Source organism: Leptodactylus fuscus, chromosome 7 (assembly GCF_031893055.1).
Source record: "Leptodactylus fuscus isolate aLepFus1 chromosome 7, aLepFus1.hap2, whole genome shotgun sequence".
Taxonomy (NCBI): domain Eukaryota; kingdom Metazoa; phylum Chordata; class Amphibia; order Anura; family Leptodactylidae; genus Leptodactylus; species Leptodactylus fuscus.
In genome coordinates, this window is record NC_134271.1 from 138,776,533 (window position 1) to 138,796,375 (window position 19,843).

Below are 19,843 nucleotides of genomic sequence, written 5' to 3' on the forward strand. Positions count from 1 at the left end.
GAATGAAGGGGGGGGGGGGTTAGTATGAAAAATCGATTTGGAGCCAGAAAACTCCTTTAAGATGCTCTGGTCTCTTAGTTTTTGCTGGATCTACTTCTAGCTAACTGCATCAATAACTGAAGTCCTACACAACCCCTTTAAGGGTTTACATGGCAGATCTGTTAAATTCTTCTCTTAGGTCACATTCAAAGCCAAGTGCATGGATCCTACACACCAGCTCAGCTCTATCAGGGACTAGAGGGACTGTCTGGATAAGGAAATACTAAAGGAGTCATATTAGCAGCGGCGTACGTAGAATTTTGTAGATGAGGTGTCCTGGAGGAACGTAACACATTTGGGCAAGCGCTTATTCTGTGGGTTGTCCTCATACCGTGGTGGGAGACATGTATTTTGGTGGGAGTTCCTCACACACACTATGGTGTCCCTTACGTGCCCCCACGTAGCATAATGTCCCCAGGTCCCACACACTATAGTGATCAGTAAGATTACCGCTCCTTGGACTCCGTGGCTGATCCTGGCACCTAGATCAGAGCAACACCAGCACACAGAAAGATCGGGAGTCCTAGAAGCGGAGTATGGAGACTTGTACTCACCACCCATGCCTGGGTCCTGCCGCAACCATTGGATGCATCTATCACTACCGATGGAGCAGGGAATCCTGGGAGCGGAGTATGGAGACTTGTACTCACCACCCATGCCTGGGCCTGCCACAACCATTGGATGCATCTATCACTACCGATGTAGGCACTCATTGGTTACAGATCACCGCTCTACTGTATCATCATTCGGGAGAGCGGTGCCCGCTGTGTATGTCCCTTGCATGGTGGAAATCTTTGGGTCAGAAGAGTAATGTTTCTTATTAGGGAGAGACTGGTACAGGGACATATTAGACCATAAATGCCCTGCTAAGGATTCTGGGTAAGGACTACAAATAAGAGGAATTTTCTCCCAATGAGGTCTTATTTCTATTCCTCTCCAAGAAATCTTTGGGAAAAACCTACCTTATCTCCAATTCTGTTCTTGGGTTTTAATTCTGAATACATGGCTCGTGTACAGAGCTATAATAAAGATATAAGATATAAGGCAAGGACGAGTTGTGTTATTGATATAAGACTCCATCTTCCATGTTCCTTCCTTTACAGATCTGTAGGTTGACGTGTTGGCCCTTATTCCGTGACTGTGTTGCATATGCGGTCAGCGTCGGAGCAGTCATTGGCATAACATTTGATAATAACATTTACTGGTGAGTAACTTGTCACATGTGTCCCTATAGTCTCACAGTGTAGCCATGGCTTGTGTAGTGACCCATGTGGTCGAGCAGTATCCCAATCCGTATATATAGATATATATTAACGCTTGTCCTCTTTCATCTCAGGTATGAATCGGCCTCACTGCTCCTCATATACGGCCTCTACATTGCACTGCTGTGCTTTGACTTTAGGATTAGTCAGTATATGGTCAGGAGGTTTAGTCCTTGCTGTACGTGTGTCGCTGAAGCTCTGGAAGACAACAATGAGCAGCAGCCATTAATTGGATGGAAAGAAGAGAGCCTGCGGGTGGCGCGCCGTCACTCCCGATCCGATAGTGGTATCTTCCAGGACGATTCAGATTATTCTCACCTATCCATAAGCTTGCATGGGCTTAATGAAATCTCAGATGGTGAGTACAGGTAGTAGGTGCATATCACACCTGACTTTGTTAATCCTATAGAAAACATTTACAGAGGACTTGTCACCGGGTTGTAATGGCCCACACATCCTCTCAGCATCACCCTGAGCAGTTTTCTGCTTTGTTTATCCAAATCTGTTCAGCCATTCCAAAGATATAAGCCCTTTTAGTGTTGATGCATGGGCGGGAACACTGTGGTTCCTCAGGGGCGGGGCTTCTGTCATTGCTATGGTCTATCCTGTCACTTTTAATATGTTCTGTGTCTTATTGTTCATCGCCTATGTCTTTTATGGTTTTGTCAGACCCTCCGAGTGTGTTCACGATGCCCAAGGAGGACTTCAAAAGAATCCTGTGGGTTTTGTCGTTGCCCCTCCTTACATTGCTCTACCTGACTGTACCTGACTGCAGAAGACGGTGGTGGAAGAATTGGTTCATTCTGACCTTCCTTATGTCAGCAGTTTGGATTTCTGGAGTGACCTACATTTTGGTTTGGATGGTGACAATAGTAGGTAGGTGAATCTTTGTACTCAATGTTTGGTATGGTTTACATGTACAACACAAATAATGGAAGATTATGAAACAAATTTGGAATTTGGGATCATGATTTGAATAAGGAACATGCTAAAAACCTAAGTCAGACTGGGTTATGAAGAGAAATATTATCCAGTTCTGTAGGGAGATCAGTCCCTGATTTTCGGGCTATGGACGTCTGTTATCTGGGAGCTCTCTGTCTACTCCTTCTCCTCTCCATAGACTTCATTGGGCTGTGGTTGTATCTGTGTACGGACACCAAAGTACAGATTCCATGAGTGACTTCAGATACAGCGACCAGTGCAGGGGAAGGGGAGCCGTGTCACTCCCAGGCCAAAATGCGCATGTCGCGGCTTCTGACAGTCACGGCTTCCCCCTCCGGAGTAGGCTCAAATGAATGGGCCTAGGCCAGAGGGTGCTGCCCCGAGGCGGACGCCGGGGCCGAATCAGCCGTGGAGTTCATCTCAAGAAAGGACAGCTCGTTTCTTTTTTCTGTGAGCGGCAACATGCTGCTCATGGAAAAAGGTAGCCTGGTGGTCTACATAGACCTCTATGTGAAGGGGCGAATTATGACGTGGATTCAGCGCCATAATCCGCTCCCTCATGCCCCTTGTGAACTAGCCCTAATGTCTCCATTGATGTGGCCCCCACAGTATAATGCACAAACTAATACTCATCTTGCCCAGTTCCCTCAGGTCCATGCTTGTCTCTGCTGTCAGTGTCAAGATAAACTTTGCTACATCTGTACATCTCTTAACTGTCTGAACAGTAACTTAAAGGGAATGTGTTGCATTAATAATTCAGTAGAGTCTGTGGGCATCATGGCAATATAACCTGACATGTATCCAGGGAAATCTCTGCTCTTTCTATAGTGAGAAGTCCAGTGGGCGGTCCTTACAGTGATTGGCCGCCTCCCCTATGACTATACATACAGAGATAGCCGTCAATCACTGATCGGCCGCCTCCTGGACCCCATGACATAGAGAGAGCAGAGAAATCACTGGATCAATGACATGTTATACTGAATATTTTCCCACCAACCTATATATCACTCTGATGCCTGCAGATTTCACCACTATTTCCACGTCAGGTTCCCTTTAAATCTGGTGATGTCCCCTCCGGCCTTTTATATTGACTAATATCCCAGGACACGTGATTCTCCGAGAGCCACATAGCTGACATTCTTCAGGAGACCCTGCTCCTTGGTGTTTAGCCCGGGGATTAGCGTCACATGCCATTACATCAAAAGGCGAATGGATAAAATACAGGGCTGTCACATGACATGAGGTTTTTATGGAGAGACTCCGTAGGGCTATAACAAGATGGTTACTCACATGGAAGCCTTACATTTGTTCTAGGAATAATATTTGTCCCGACGTATAAGAAACTGAATTCTGTGTTACTGAATGAGAGAGGGTGCAGGGCCCTGAAAATGGCCGCCTAGGGGAAACACTGCAGGACTAAAACTAGAAGCCGGTATATAGGAAAAAATCTGGTTACACTCTACTCGGATACGGGGAACCTATAGCTGGAGTCAATCTCTGTTCACTATGTAGTGGCCAGACCAGATACTGCACATTTACTTGAATGGGCACTAACCCTCAGTGACATAGTTCGGCCACTACACAAAGAACGGCGCTGTCTGCTTCCTGCTTCATTCTGTGTGTATCAGTTGCCAATCTGATCCCAGAAGGGTCATCAGCCCAGAAAACCTCTTTAAGGCTAAAGCCCCACGTTGCGGAAACGCAGCTATTTTTGTTGCAGATTTTGTGGCGTTTTTTTTTTGAGCCAAAGTCAGGAGTGGATTGAGCAGAAGACAGAAGTGTAAGAACTTCCTATATATTTCCCATTTCTTTTTTAGCCACTCCTAGGTTTGGCTCAAACAAAAGAAGTTGCGTTTCTGCAACGTGGGGCCTCAGCCTAAGGGTAAGTTCGCACATAGAAATTTGGCACTGAATTTGACCCAGATTTTGGCTTGGAATCCTCTGCAAATTCCACCTAAAATCTACTTCCTATACTTTTCAATGGGAGGTAGTAGCAGATTTTTTTCTGCTAGCTGATTTTTTTTCAGCTAGCAGAATAATAAGCATTCTGCCTGAGAAGTGCCATTGAAATGAATGGGTGGCCGAAAATTAACTTTTTCTGTTGGCGCCCAATTTGGAATTCGTGCCAGGCCAATAAAGGTAAAATACAGTGGCACCATTCTCCAAATTCTCTGTCAAAATCAGCTTCAAATTCAGCATCAAAATCCTTGTTGGTTTTTGTCAAGCAGAATCTGCTTCAAATTCCTGAAGCAGAACTTTTCTGCTTGGCAAATTCAGTGCCAAATTCCTCTCAGGGTAAGTTCACACTGAGTTTTTTGGACCGGAACCTGAGGCGGAGGCCGCACTGAACCGGCATCCAGTCGTGCACTCCGCTCCGGATTAGGCCCAATGAAAGGGCCTAGTAAGGAGGAGGGAGTGTCTTCAGGCCGAATCGCGAGGCAAAACGCCTTGAAAGAATGAGCACTTTGCTTCTTTTTCCGGGAGCCGGAACAAACCCACTCCCGGAAAAAACACCTGATCTATTTCTATTGAAATCAATGGGAGCCGTCTTTTTGGTCTGGATTTTGAGGCGGACCCCTAAGGGTCAATACACACAGAGTTTTTTGGCGCTGATGTTGATGCTGAATTCGTCTCAAAATCAACCTCCAAAAAAAGCCTCCCAATTGAGATATATTGGGAGGCTTTTTTTAGTAGACTGATTTTGAGGTGGATTCAGCGTCAAAATCAGCACCAAAAAACTCTTTTTGCCCTGATCCTGTTCACAAGGGCACAGAGGGCGCAGATCGTGGTGTGTACTCCACGTCATAGTCTGCCCCTCACAATGGTGGTCTATGGAGACCGCTAGCGGAAAAAAGAAGCGAGCTGCCCTTTCTTCAGGTGGATTCCGCGGCTCGTTGAGTTGCAGTGTCCACCTGGCGGCAGCAACCTCCGGAGTAGGCCCATTCATTTGAGCCGACTCCGAAGGGGGCAGCCAAAATCCGACCCACCGCCCCCCATGTGAACTAGCCCTAAGGCTAAGTTCACATGGCAGAAAATGAAGAGAAATCCCTACCATTTTCCGCTACCATAATCGGCCATGGGATTGCTTTGGGGCATCAGCATTCCAGTGCGGTTTTCCTCTACTGTTTGGGCCCAGTTGAATGGGCCTAATCGGCAGGGGCTCCGGACCAGCAAAATCTGCAGCAAAATCAAGCAGGAGGCAAACTTTTTCAAAATTTTTTGCTACAATTCAGGATTCAGGATGGAATCTGCCACTGATTCGGGGATGATATCGGCTCCCGTAACATGAAGCTTCTGGACCCCAGTGCAAACTCTATCCTATCCTCCATCTATAAGGTGTTGTTTATAGTACTGGTCTCTTCAGACACCTTATTAACCCCTAAGGCTCCTGGGACCAGGTGCGACTCCGCCCTCTACACCCCCTTAAATATCGCTCCTGCTGCTTTTATGGTAGAGAAACAAAGGGAATTTATCTGATGGTGCCGGACTCTCAACTTTTTGGAATTGCTTCCCCACCTGATGGTCCTGATGGCGTCCGTGCACCTTCTACAAATCATCACTTAATCGTCCCATAGGACATATTTTGGACCCGCTCTAGATTTTAATTTTACATTTCCAACCCTTTCATCCTCTACTTGCAGGTGAAACGCTGAACATTCCCGACACTGTAATGGGCCTGACCCTACTAGCGGCAGGAACAAGTATACCGGACACGGTCGCCAGCGTGATTGTGGCAAAGGAAGGTGAGTACCAGTCTTATGTACTTTGTGTATATGGGGGGCCGCCACATAGATGGTTCCATAATTGGTGCATATCCAGCACATAGAGTCTCACTGGGGGTCTTTCCGCAAACGTAATTTAACCCCTTACAATCTGAAATGAACATGTAAAATAACTCAATGTGCTATGGACTTTAAAAACTTCACCGCAGGTCAATATAAGCATTGGATAGATTTGGTAACATCTTAAAGGGGTTGTCCAGTTTCTAATATCGATGGCCCATCTACAAGGGTCCAACCACTTGACCTAACATGGCACTGGACTCTAATCCGTATTCATCTAGAAGAAATTTTTGGGTGAACTAAAATTCTTACCTATCTTGTTTTTCCAGGGAAGGGCGACATGGCCATGTCCAACATTGTGGGCTCTAACGTCTTTGACATGCTTTGTTTGGGACTCCCCTGGTTTATTAAGACCGTTTTCGTAGACCGGTCATCGCCCGTAGAAGTGAACAGCTCGGGCCTGACGTACACCACCATCTCTCTGCTCTTCTCTATTGTCTTCATATTTGTGGCCATACATGTAAATGGGTGGAAGCTCGATAAGAAGTTGGGTGTCATCTGTCTCGTCATGTACCTGGTTTTTGCAACGTTGTCCATTTTGTATGAACTAGGAATTATAGGAAGCATGACTGTCCGTCCCTGTAGGGACTAATAAATCCTACACCTCACTTATGTTTTATCATTGATACCCTGATGTCAAAGAAGAAGGAAAAACAAAAATATTGATGACCCACATCCTTAGACAACGCAACGCTCTGCACCCAGTTAGAAAGACGATCAACTCCAGCAGTGCCCCATAGAAGTGGATATGCATGGAATGGGAACTATATAGGAAGTTTTTATAGTTCTCCCTCCTGCTCAATCCACTCCTGGCTTAGGTTCAAAAACCGCAGCAAAATCTGTAACAAAAAAAGTTGCGTCTCCACAACGTGGGGCCTCAGCCTGAAAGAAACTTTCATACTTGCCCAGAGCAACCAATCACAGCGCAGCCTTCATCCTTCTAAAGCGCTATGTCAATGCATCTATGAGAGGGCTTGTTTTTTGTGGGACAAGTTGTAGTGTTTAATGTCACCCTTACAGATATCCCATTGCTTAACTTGTATTAACTATCCCATCTATCTGCAGGGCTGGGGTGATATGCTGGTTCTGGTGACACTAACCTATCTATCTGCAGGGCTGGGGTGATATGCTGGGTAGTGGTGACACTAACCTATCTATCTGCAGGGCTGGGATGATATATTGGCTCTGGTGACACTAACCTATCTATCTGCAGGGCTGGGATGATATATTGGCTCTGGTGACACTAACCTATCTATCTGCAGGGCTGGGGTGATACGCTGGTACTGGGGATACTAACCTATCTATCTGCAGGGCTGGGATGATATATTGGCTCTGGTGACACTAACCTATCTATCTGCAGGGCTGGGATGATATATTGGCTCTGGTGACACTAACCTATCTATCTGCAGGGCTGGGGTGATACGCTGGTACTGGGGATACTAACCTATCTATCTGCAGGGCTGGGGTGATATATTGGCTCTGGTGACACTAACCTATCTATCTGCAGGGCTGGGGTGATACGCTGGTACTGGGGATACTAACCTATCTATCTGCAGGGCTGGGGTGATATGCTGGGTCTGGTGACAGTAACCTATCTATCTGCAGGGCTGGGGTGATATGCTGGGTCTGGTGACTGTAACCTATCTATCTGCAGGGCTGGGGTGATATGCTGGTTCTGGTGACAGTAACCTATCTATCTGCAGGGCTGGGGTGATATGCTGGTTCTGGTGACACTAACCTATCTATCTGCAGGGCTGGGGTGATACGCTGGTTCTGGTGACACTAACCTATCTATCTGCAGGGCTGGGGTGATATGCTGGGTAGTGGTGACACTAACCTATCTATCTGCAGGGCTGGGATGATATATTGGCTCTGGTGACACTAACCTATCTATCTGCAGGGCTGGGATGATATATTGGCTCTGGTGACACTAACCTATCTATCTGCAGGGCTGGGGTGATACGCTGGTACTGGGGATACTAACCTATCTATCTGCAGGGCTGGGGTGATACGCTGGTTCTGGTGACACTAACCTATCTATCTGCAGGGCTGGGGTGATATGCTGGATCTGGTGACAGTAACCTATCTATCTGCAGGGCTGGGGTGATATGCTGGTTCTGGTGACACTAACCTATCTATCTGCAGGGCTGGGGTGATATGCTGGGTCTGGTGACAGTAACCTATCTATCTGCAGGGCTGGGGTGATATGCTGGTTCTGGTGACACTAACCTATCTATCTGCAGGGCTGGGGTGATATGCTGGGTCTGGTGACAGTAACCTATCTATCTGCAGGGCTGGGGTGATATGCTGGTTCTGGTGACACTAACCTATCTATCTGCAGGGCTGGGGTGATATGCTGGTTCTGGTGACAGTAACCTATCTATCTGCAGGGCTGGGGTGATATGCTGGTTCTGGTGAATGTAACCTATCTATCTGCAGGGCTGGGGTGATATGCTGGTTCTGGTGACAGTAACCCATCTATCTGCAGGGCTGGGGTGATATGCTGGTTCTGGTGAATGTAACCTATCTATCTGCAGGGCTGGGGTGATATGCTGGTTCTGGTGAATGTAACCTATCTATCTGCAGGGCTGGGGTGATATGCTGGTTCTGGTGAATGTAACCTATCTATCTGCAGGGTTGACTTTTATATGTTGGGTTCTGGTGACAGACTCCCTTTAAGGCACATTGGGTAATAAATCAGAAAGAAAGCCTAGGATCTAAAAGTTTTATACAACATATACAACTTAACATTTCCATAGCATATAGCTGCAGCAATTGACCAGACAGGTTTGTGCAATATTTCAATGACAGTAAAATTAGATGGAGTGAATAGAACTTGGGTTCATCCCCAGGCAGACCCTTTATGGACCCAAAAAAAGTCTGCAACCCATTAGTCTACACATCCAGAAGAAGCAAACCAGGCTCCAGAAGCATAACGTATATGAAGGCAGTGCCCCCTTACTCCCATTCTGGGTCATGTACTGTGTGCACCCAATTTTGCTAGATATATATGCACTCCGGAATTAAAGGGTAACTCTGGTGACAGACCCGGTACAGAAAACCATATAACCCCAGCAATTGTCAGCCCATTACCCTACGCTCCAATGGAGAGTCTCTGTACATACGGCAGTACATCTTAGGAGAAAAGCTTTGTTGTGAATATGGCAAATCCCAAGGTCACAAAGAAGGAGCAGTACTGGAGGAGAACAGGGGAGGCGCTACTACAAACAATGCCCAAACTCATCACCACTCCGGAAACGTCAAATGTAAGGTTTCCAAAATTGCAGATTGAATCAGTTGCACAACCTTGGAGTTTAATACCAAGGCCTGGTCCACCTGGAAGGGAAGAGACTCTATCAGTGACAATGTCATGTATTGTATATTAAAATATATCACATACAGTGCACCCCATAGTACTGCCATATACACAGTATACAGATCTATAGGAGCTCGCAGGAGAGGTACAACTGCATCAGTGTATGGTAGAGTATGGAGGAGCAACAGTCATGGTAACGTCAGGAACTTTAGTATTTATATATCTAATATTCTATCTATCTCCTATCTATCTATCTATCTATCTATCTATCTATATCATATCTATCTATCTATCTATCTATCTATCTATCTATCTCATATCTATCTATCTATCTATCTATCTCCTATCTATCTATCTATCTATCTATCTATCTATCTATCTATCTATATCATATCTATCTATCTATCTATCTATCTCCTATCTATCTATCTATCTATCTATCTATCTATCTATCTATCTATATCATATCTATCTATCTATCTATCTATCTATATCATATCTATCTATCTCCTATCTATATCATATCTGTCTATCTATCTATCTCCTATCTATCTCCTATCTATCTATCTATCTATCTATCTATCTATCTATCTATCTATATCATATCTATCTATCTATCTCCTATCTATATCATATCTGTCTATCTATCTATCTATCTCCTATCTATCTATCTATCTATCTATCTATCTATCTATCTATCTATCTATATCATATCTATCTATCTATCTATCTATCTCATATGTATCATCTATCTATCTATCTATCTATCTATGTATCTATCTATCTATCTATCTATCTATCTAATATTCTATCTATCTATCTAATGATCTATCTATCTATCTATCTATCTAATATTCTATCTATCTATGTATCTATCTTCTATCTATCTATCTATCTATCTATATCATATCTGTCTGTCTATCTATCTATCTATCTATCTATCTATCTATCGTCTATCTATCTATCTATCTATCTATCTAATATCTGTCTATCTATATCTATCTACAGTCCTATGAAAAAGTTTGGGCACCCCTATTAATCTTAATCATTTTTAGCTCTAAATATTTTGGTGTTTGCAGCAGCCATTTCAGTTTGATATATCTAATAACTGATGGACACAGTAATATTTCAGGATTGAAATGAGGTTTATTGTACTAACAGAAAATGTGCAATATGCATTAAACCAAAATATGACCGGTGCAAAAGTATGGGCACCTCAACAGAAAAGTGACATTAATATTTAGTAGATCCTCCTTTTGCAAAGATAACAGCCTCTAGTCGCTTCCTGTAGCTTTTAATCAGTTCCTGGATCCTGGATGAAGGTATTTTGGACCATTCCTCTTTACAAAACAATTCAAGTTCAGTTAAGTTAGATGGTCGCCGAGCATGGACAGCCCGCTTCAAATCATCCCACAGATGTTCAATGATATTCAGGTCTGGGGACTGGGATGGCCATTCCAGAACATTGTCATTGTTCCTCTGCATGAATGCCTGAGGATTTGGAGCAGTGTTTTGGATCATTGTCTTGCTGAAATATCCATCCCCGGCGTAACTTCAACTTCGTCACTGATTCTTGAACATTATTCTCAAGAATCTGCTGATACTGAGTGGAATCCATGCAACTCTCAACTTTAACAAGATTCCCGATGCCGGCATTGGCCACACAGCCCCAAAGCATGATGGAACCTCCACCAAATTTTACAGTGGGTAGCAAGTGTTTTTCTTGGAATGCTGTTTCTTTTTGGACGCCATGCATAACGCCTTTTTTTTATAACCAAACAACTCAATCTTTGTTTCCAAAATGAAGCTGCCTTGTCCAAATGTGCTTTTTCATACCTCAGGCAACTCTATTTGTGGCGTGCGTGCAGAAACGGCTTCTTTCTCATCACTCTCCCATACAGCTTCTCCTTGTGCAAAGTGCGCTGTATTGTTGACCGATGCACAGTGACACTGTAAGTCCGGGCCAGCAGGTAACAAGGATCCGCGACTAGGAGACAGACGCACACTGGCAGGTATATAACACAATTTACTTATGGAAAATGGGAAGGAATAAACAAAAGAAACTAAGTTACATATAACAGTATGAGGATAACGCACGCTATAAACTGTCCCTAGCTGTCCCTGAGATACTTGTACGGTACCGGGTTTATACAGTCTCTCAGCTCTCTGTGGTGCTCCCTCGATGCAGGCCTGTCCAGGAACTCAGCAGACTCTGTCTTGCTTCTGTCTTGGGTGAAGGTCTGAACAAAGTCCAAGGCACAGTCCGGCTTTAGTCTCCAGAACAATCTCCACAACACTGCCGCTTTCTCCAGTCAGTCTCTGCAGTGTTTCAGGCCTTCTACTATGGCCTACAGCAGCAATGGCCTCTCACAGGTCCTCACAGCACACACTCTGGATCCACACCACGCTGCTCTGTGCTTCCTGCTCACGTCACTTCCTCTGGACCGCACCATTTACCAAACAGAACAGGGTGATTATTGTCTCACAGTAGTACAGTCCCAGGCTATATTTCTTCACACCAGTAGATGGCAGCAAAACACCACTGTTAAGACAATAGGGGCTACTACTGACTGCTACAACACCATCTGCAGCAAGATGATGCTGCAGCTCTTTGGAGGTGGTCTGTGGATGGTCCTTGACTGTTCTCACCATTCTTCTTCTCTGCCTTTCTGATATTTTTCTTGGCCTGCCACTTCTGGGCTTAACAAGAACTGTCCCTGTGGTCTTCCATTTCCTTACTATGTTCCTCACAGTGGAAACTGACAGGTTAAATCTCTGAGACAACGTTTTGTATCCTTCCCCTGAACAACTATGTTGAACAATCTTTGTTTTCAGATCATTTGAGAGCGGGCTGTCCATGTTCGGCGACCATCAAACTTAACTGAACTTGAAGTGTTTTGTAGAAAGAAATGGTCCAAAATACCTTCATCCAGGATCCAGGAACTGATTAAAAGCTACAGGAGGCGACTAGAGGCTGTTATCTTTGCAAAAGGAGGATGTACTAAATATTAATGTCACTTTTCTGTTGAGGTGCCCATACTTTTGCACCAGTCAAATTTTGGTTTAATGCATATTGCGCATTTTCTGTTAGTACAATAAACCTCATTTCAATCCTGAAATATTACTGTGTCCATCAGTTATTAGATATATCAAACTGAAATGGCTGTTGCAAACACCAAAATATTTAGAACTAAAAATGATTAAGATTAATAGGGGTGCCCAAACTTTTTCATAGGACTGTATCTATCTCCTATGTATCTCCTATCTATCTATCTATCTATCTATCTCATATGTATCATCTATCTATCTATCTATCTATCTATCTATCTAATTATCTATCTAATATTCTATCTATCTATCTATCTATCTATCTATCTATCTATCTCCTATCTATCTATCTATCTATCTATCTATCTATCTATCTCCTATCTATCTATCTATCTATCTATCTATCTATCTATCTATCTATCTCCTATGTATCATCTATCTATCTATCTATCTATCTATCTATCTATCTATCTATCTATCTCCTATCTATCTATCTATCTATCTATCTATCTATCTATCTATCTATGTACATTTATCTATCGTCTATCACTTTTCTAAATTTTCCCAGTGTAACATTTTCCCCTCTGACATCTTGCGGCTCCTCTTCCCAGGTACGTACATGTACACACTGTGGACCTTTGAACTGTCTGACAAGGGACAAATGTTCTGGGACGGGGACAGAAGGTACAGACTGAATAGTCCCAAAGTACAGAAGATAAAATCAGTTATATTATTCTGACCTGCTGTTATCTCTGATATTCTCCCACTGCTGCACTGACACCTCACAGTAGTCTTGGTCAGTTTAGAGGGAAGCTCCAGATTTCATCATCACATTGTATAAGCGATATATTGTAATGTATGAAATAAATATGACATTTTCTTTGTAATAAATTTTAGAATTTTTTTTTTTTGCTTTTCTAAGTTGCTTGTACAGCCTTTGGTGAAGGCTCCATCTATATCACAATGACTGACCCCACTTGTAATGGAAATTATAATAGGAATATTGTAAGAAATTGCTGAAGACAACTCCCTAATACAGAATAAGGCTGAGGCCCCACGTTGCGGAAACGCAGCTTTTTTTTGTTGCAGATTTGGTTGCGGTTTTTTGAGCCTAAATCAGGACTGGTTTGGTCAGAAGGGAGAAGTATAAGAACTTCCTATATATTTTCCATTCTTTCTGTAGCCATTGTTGGCTTTGGCTCAAAAAACTGCAGCAAAATCTGCAACAAAAACAGCTGCGTTTCTGCAATGTGGGGCCTTGGCTTTACATAGACTTTGACTGTTTTTTCTTGTTTTTGTACGTTACTTACTCGTGGTTAGCGCCACGCTAGCGCAATTCTTCTCATCTCCCGTGCATTCAATATCACATCGGTTTGGCGATGATGGCGGGCACGTTTGGCAGATCACACCATTCTTCAGTGGGTTGGCAGGTGGCACTGGAAGGGAAATGATGGCTTACAAAACGTAGTAAATACCCAAAGATGGATTCAAAGAGGGTATCATTCCTGGCACTCTTTTTTTGGCAGAAAGCAGCCATGTTTTCCTAATCTTCAAAGTGGTTATCCAGGATTAAAAAACATGGCTGCTATCTTCTTCTCTGGAAGTGACATCATGTCCATCGGTCACATGGCAATGCTGTAGTTCAGTCCCATTCACTTTGATAAGCTATTTAACAACCCCTTTAAGGCCTAATGTATTAGTTGAATGAGGTCATAACATACATAGAAGTCTATGGAGCCCTGTCGCCTGTATGCCTCAGATTCCCTTTAAGGTATATCTAGTCTGAGTAAGGGGGAGTTCACATGATGTAACGTGCCGCGTGATATGGCATGTATATGGCGTGTGAGAGTTTACGCGCAGTAAACGCTCCCATTGATTTCAATGGGAGTTAGGATCGTATACGCATTGAAATCAATGGGAGCGTTTACGGCGAGCAAACTCTCACACGCCGTATACGTGCCATATCCCGCGGCACGTTACATCGTGTGAACGCACCCTAAGATAATTTTCCTGGTCATGCAGACATATATAGGCTCCTCACGTATGGCTCTGACGTATACATAAGGCCTGACCTAGTATATAAGAACAGAATATAACATATACATACACTTGAGGTCGTCTGGAGTACAGCCATTGGTTTTGCAGCAAGATGTGGACAGCATAGCCCGTTGCGTCGAGGTGATGCTCCCAGATACCCCACATGTCGCCGCACTGGGTGCGCATGCGCGTCCAAAGAGGGCGTTTTCTCCTGTATTTAGACATAGGCGAGACCAATATAAGTCATCTAGTCCTAGGCCTACCCACTATGATTGCCAAGCACTAGTCTAAATCAATCAGCCATTTTAAGCAACGTGGTTTCTGGTTGTCTTCTTCTTCTTCGAAGGATCAGTTGCCAGAAAATATCATCCCTCATATCATGTCATGTTATGCCTCTGTACACACACGACTTTGGCTTTTTCCAAATCGAAGGATTAACCCTTTACCAGGCTGAGCCCTACCTGTGACATAGACGGTGACTTCTGGGACGGGTGCAACGTCTTTGGCAGTGAATGGGTTAAAGGGCAGCCAAGTCCGTTACCATTTTCTTGAGTCTCCTGAGCAATAGATCTCAGATTATCTTCTAATAGAGTGTTATATAACTTTATCTGACTGGTTAAACCTTAACCAAAGTGTATCTCAGGATACTCACCCCCAATGGGTGACCTACGCCAGGTCACGTCACTGAGGATCCAGACTAAGTAGTCCCCGATGATCCTCTTTCAGACTATGTTTGGCGGCCATATTTTTTCTCTTCATGCAGCCCCCATCCATGTTATGTATTCTGCAGGGTATTTCCGTTCTGGATGCTTAGAAACCGCGTCACTTCCTGTCTGGGTGACCACCATTGGAATACATGTAGCCACAGGAAGTTGTATGTCTATATAACAGACTGCCTGAACATGATGCATGAAGTACAAGGCTGCACAATATAGACATGACCAAGGAACCTCAGCGGGTCCCTAATGTGTCTGGTACTACAGTTTACTGTTGCTTGTACATTGTATGGCTGTGTTCACACCATGGGGTTCTGTTAGTTGGTTCCATTGTAGATGGAGTCCAAAATATCAGACAAAACAGCATCCTGTGTTATCTTGTCCAATAATATGAGACAGAAAAATAGTCAGATAGATGCAGGTCCCTAAGTTGGGGCATTTGGGGTCCCCATACACATTGGATTGGGTCCTGCTGAAATCACTGGGTTCAATCGTCAACACTCTAAGGTGTATGGACACCAGAATAAGGCCTTCAGTTATTGTGAGGCAATTGGGAAGAGGTTTCGGTTTGAAACTTCGTCTTCTCCCTTCCATGCAATAAACCGCCCGTGAGCAGCCACTATACATCAAAATAAATAGGTGATACAAGCAAACGCCTAGGCCAGACCATTGTGGCATATCTAGATTGTCTAGTTGGGTATAGACCTTTGTGTCATATCTAGATTGTCTAGTTGGGCCCAGCTTTCTGTGGCATATCTAGATTGTCTAGTTGGGTCCAGACCTTTGTGGCATATCTAGATTGTCTAGTTGAGTCCAGTCATTTATGGCATATCTAGATTATCTAGTTGGGTCCAGCTTTCTGTGGCATATCTAGATTGTCTAGTTAGGTCCAGTCCTTTGTGGCATATCTAGATTCTCTAGTTGGGTCCAGTTTTCTGTTGCATATCTAGATTATCTAGTTGAGTCCAGTTGTTTATGGCATAACCATATTGTCTAGTTGGGTCCAGCTTTTTTTGACATATCTAGATTGACTAGTTGGGCCAGACCTTTATGGCATATCTAGATTGTCTAGTTTTGTCCAGACCTTTGTGGCATATCTAGATTGTCTAGTTGAGTCCAGTCGTTTATGGTATATCTAGATTGTCTAGTTGGGTCCAGCTTTCTGTGGCATATCTAGATTGTCTAGTTGGATCCAGACCTTTGTGGCATATCTAGATTGTCTAGTTTTGTCCAGATCTTTTTCTCATATTTAGATTGTCTAGTTGGGTCCAGCTTTCTGTGGCATATCTAGATTGTCTAGTTTTGTCCAGCTCTTTTTGTCATATCTAGATTGTCTAGTTGGGTCCAGTCCTTTGTGGCATATCTAGGTTGTCTAGTTGGGTCCAGACCTTTGTGGCATATCTAGATTGTCTAGTTTTGTCCAGCTCTCTGTGGCATATCTAGATTGTCTAGTTGAGTCCAGACCTTTGTGTCATATCTAGATTGTCTAGTTGGGTCCAGTCCTTTGTGGCATATCTAGATTGTCTAGTTGGGTCCACACCTTTGTGGCATATCTAGATTGTCTAGTTTTGTCCAGCTCTCTGTGGCATATCTAGATTGTCTAGTTGGGTCCAGTCCTTTGTGGCATATCTAGATTGTCTAGTTGGGTCCAGACCTTTGTGGCATATCTACATTGTCTAGTTTTGTCCAGTCCTTTGTGGCATATCTAGATTGTCTAGTTTTGTCCAGTCCTTTGTGGCATATCTAGATTGTCTAGTTTTGTCCAGTCCTTTGTGGCATATCTAGATTGTCTAGTTTTGTCCAGCTCTTTTTGTCATATCTAGATTGCCTAGTTGGGTCCAGATCTTTGTGGCATATCTAGATTGTCTAGTTTTGTCCAGCTCTTTTTGTCATATCTAGATTTTCTAATTGGTCAACCATTATCATTGGAGGATATCTCTGCCATAACATTGCAGGGCATGGATATATGGTGTCGTGGACATGACCACATAGTAAAAAAACTATACCGGTTTTAATTGTATATTTTCGTGTGATATTCTATATGGGTACCATGTAAGTTCTGATAACTTCCATATGGTCTTCCATACCGAGACCATATGATGTATATAACACTTTCACACCAGTCAACCAGAAATTTAGGTGAGGATATTGGTGGTCGGAAATAATGTGTCATCAGATAAATATAGGAGTGTCCTCTACATGGAGGCCATAAAAATCACCTCCATATAAATCTATGGCATCCCATGGAAGTGCAGAAAACTCCATAGAGTTACAGTACGACCCAGTAATGGTCCATACCACTTGGAGCAGTAACATGGCTTTGTGGCCGACCTACCGAATGAGATGAGTCCGGACATACAGATCCCGACATCACAGTCCTTGGTTGGTCCAGTGCAGTAATGGCCGGTGACGTTGAAGCATTCCACACATTTCAGAGAGTCACCTACAAAATATCAATAATGGAGATTTATGTTGTTGTTCGCTTGTAGGGGTAGCAAAGTGTGATGTCCCAACTGGGCCCAAGACCCCTCAAGTCTCCTGTCACAGTACAGAAATTTGGAAATAATTGGTAACATTAATATTCCAGCCATACCACACGGATCAGTCCTGTATACTAGGCTCGTGCACATCGCTGTATTACACGCTCCGTCATATTGTCATAGGGCCTTATTTTTACACTTCCTCTCTTTTTTCCTACTTATTAGGCCCGGTTCACATCTATTGTACATTCGGTATTCTGTTCGGGAAGTCTGCTTGGGGACTCTATATATCTACTATCTCTAATATACTCTAATATCTATCTATCTATCTATCTATCTATCTATCTATCTATCTCCTATCTATCTATCTCCTATCTATCTATCTATCTATCTATCTATCTATCTATCTATCTATCTATCTCCTATCTATCTATCTATCTATCTATCTATCCATCTCCTATCTATCTATCTCCTATCTATCTATCTATCTATCTATCTATCTATCTATCTATCCATCTCCTATCTATCTATCTATCTATCTATCTATCTAATATCTATCTATCTATCTATCTATCTATCTATCTATCTATGTATCTATGTATCTATCTATCTATCTATCTATCTATCTCCTATCTATCTATCTATCTATCTATCTATCTATCTATCTATCTCATATCTATTTATCTATCTATCTATCTATCTATCTATCTCCTATCTATCTATCTCCTATCTATCTATCTATCTATCTATCTATCTATCTCCTATCTATCTATCTATCTATCTATCTATCTATCTATCTATCATCTATCTATCTATCTATCTATCTATCTCCTATCTATCTATCTATCTATCTATCTATCTATCTATCTATCTATCATCTATCTATCTATCTATCTATCTATCTCCTATCTATCTATCTATCTATCTATCTATCTATCTATCTATCTGTCTATCTATCCCCTTTCTTCTACTGCTCTGTCTGTGTAAAAGCAACCACATACAGTATGTTAGAATAACAGGTAAACATCTATCTGTCCTTACATTATTCCTCCAATAACAATGTATGGAAGAAGGACTGTCAGACACTACGGAATGGTCTGACATATAATATCCATTCTGTCCCATCCATACTTCTACTGCCCACCTATGAGTTTCAGGTAAGCTGTATAGACATTAGGCTGTTGTGTATTGCCATTCAATACCTGAACCAGAGAGCTCAGGATGAGCAGTGCTATACACTATCTTCCTTCCAGTGCATCTAAATGTCACGGGGCAAATAATGAAAAAAAACCCCGTAAAACTCATAAAAAAAACTAAACCTGAGGATATGATCAGTGAGCTTATGTTGTTTTTGTAGCGGCGACCTAGAGGGGCCTCCGGGGAAAGTTCTCTGTGAGCGCCAGGAATCTTCTGTTTCATATAAAAAGTGAATGAGACGTCCAGTTCCAGAAAACACGGACTCAAAAAACTTCAACATCAGCAAAAACTCAAAAATACCCGACAGTAAAGATACAACGTATAGGAAAAGAAAGCTGTAGACAGTCCCTTACCAGGAGTGAGAAGGTGAAGGAGAACCCAGAGAGGTAGCAGCACTGAGATCATGGTTACTACTAAGACACGGTGATGTGCTGCACGACTAGGACAACCTATTGGGAGGGGTCACAAGTGACGCCCCCTGCTGACATTACCATGTACTGGCCTTCTGCGAAAAGCCAACAATATCGCCACTGTAAAAATTTCCATAAAGAAAAGTCCAAAGACTCCCATCACAGTCTGGAAAGTTTCTTCTACTTCTGGAGGAGCAGCCAGGAATCTTAAGGTTATAAAAGTAAACAGTTCCGTCTATAGGGGTGGGATTCAACGAAATTAAAGGGGGGTGGTGTTCGCACTTACGTAAAAGTCTGTAACTTTCTAATACACTTTGTGTTTCAAGTTCTCACCATTTTCAACATTTGCGCTTGCTGTTGAAAACGGACATGGTCATCGTCTTGGTTCTGATCACACAGCTGAAGTTTGCTACAATGTATCAGTGTAGACGAAGTCTTGTGAGCTGAATCTCTCCCGTGTCCTGAATGGCAGGCTGGTTAGTCTTACCTGCAGCTGTGTGAACTAGGTCAGAAAACAATGAACTTTCCTGTCCACTGAAAACAAGGCGAAATCT

General features: G+C 43.1%; 2 protein-coding genes across 2 annotated transcripts in view; one reads left to right on the forward strand and one right to left on the reverse strand.

Annotated features, from left to right (window-relative positions):
- LOC142212994 (sodium/potassium/calcium exchanger 5-like) overlaps positions 1 to 6,677 on the forward strand; it is a 10,489-nt gene extending 3,812 nt beyond the window's left edge. Inside the window, exons 5-9 of the mRNA XM_075281138.1 lie at positions 1,143 to 1,243; positions 1,376 to 1,659; positions 1,971 to 2,177; positions 5,885 to 5,986; positions 6,355 to 6,677. Coding sequence (XP_075137239.1) covers positions 1,143 to 1,243; positions 1,376 to 1,659; positions 1,971 to 2,177; positions 5,885 to 5,986; positions 6,355 to 6,677 — 1,017 coding nt within the window. The remainder of the gene's footprint in view (positions 1 to 1,142; positions 1,244 to 1,375; positions 1,660 to 1,970; positions 2,178 to 5,884; positions 5,987 to 6,354) is intronic.
- Positions 6,678 to 8,814: 2,137 nt separating this feature from the next.
- On the reverse strand, positions 8,815 to 19,322 carry LOC142212995 (uncharacterized). Its single transcript, XM_075281139.1, has 5 exons — positions 19,233 to 19,322; positions 17,538 to 17,645; positions 14,557 to 14,697; positions 13,760 to 13,885; positions 8,815 to 9,421 (listed from the first exon to the last, which is right to left on the reverse strand). The coding sequence occupies exons 1-5, from the start codon at positions 19,282 to 19,284 to the stop codon at positions 9,222 to 9,224; spliced, it is 627 nt and encodes a 208-aa protein (XP_075137240.1). The 5' UTR covers positions 19,285 to 19,322; the 3' UTR covers positions 8,815 to 9,221.
- Between the last annotated feature and the right edge of the window lie 521 nt (positions 19,323 to 19,843).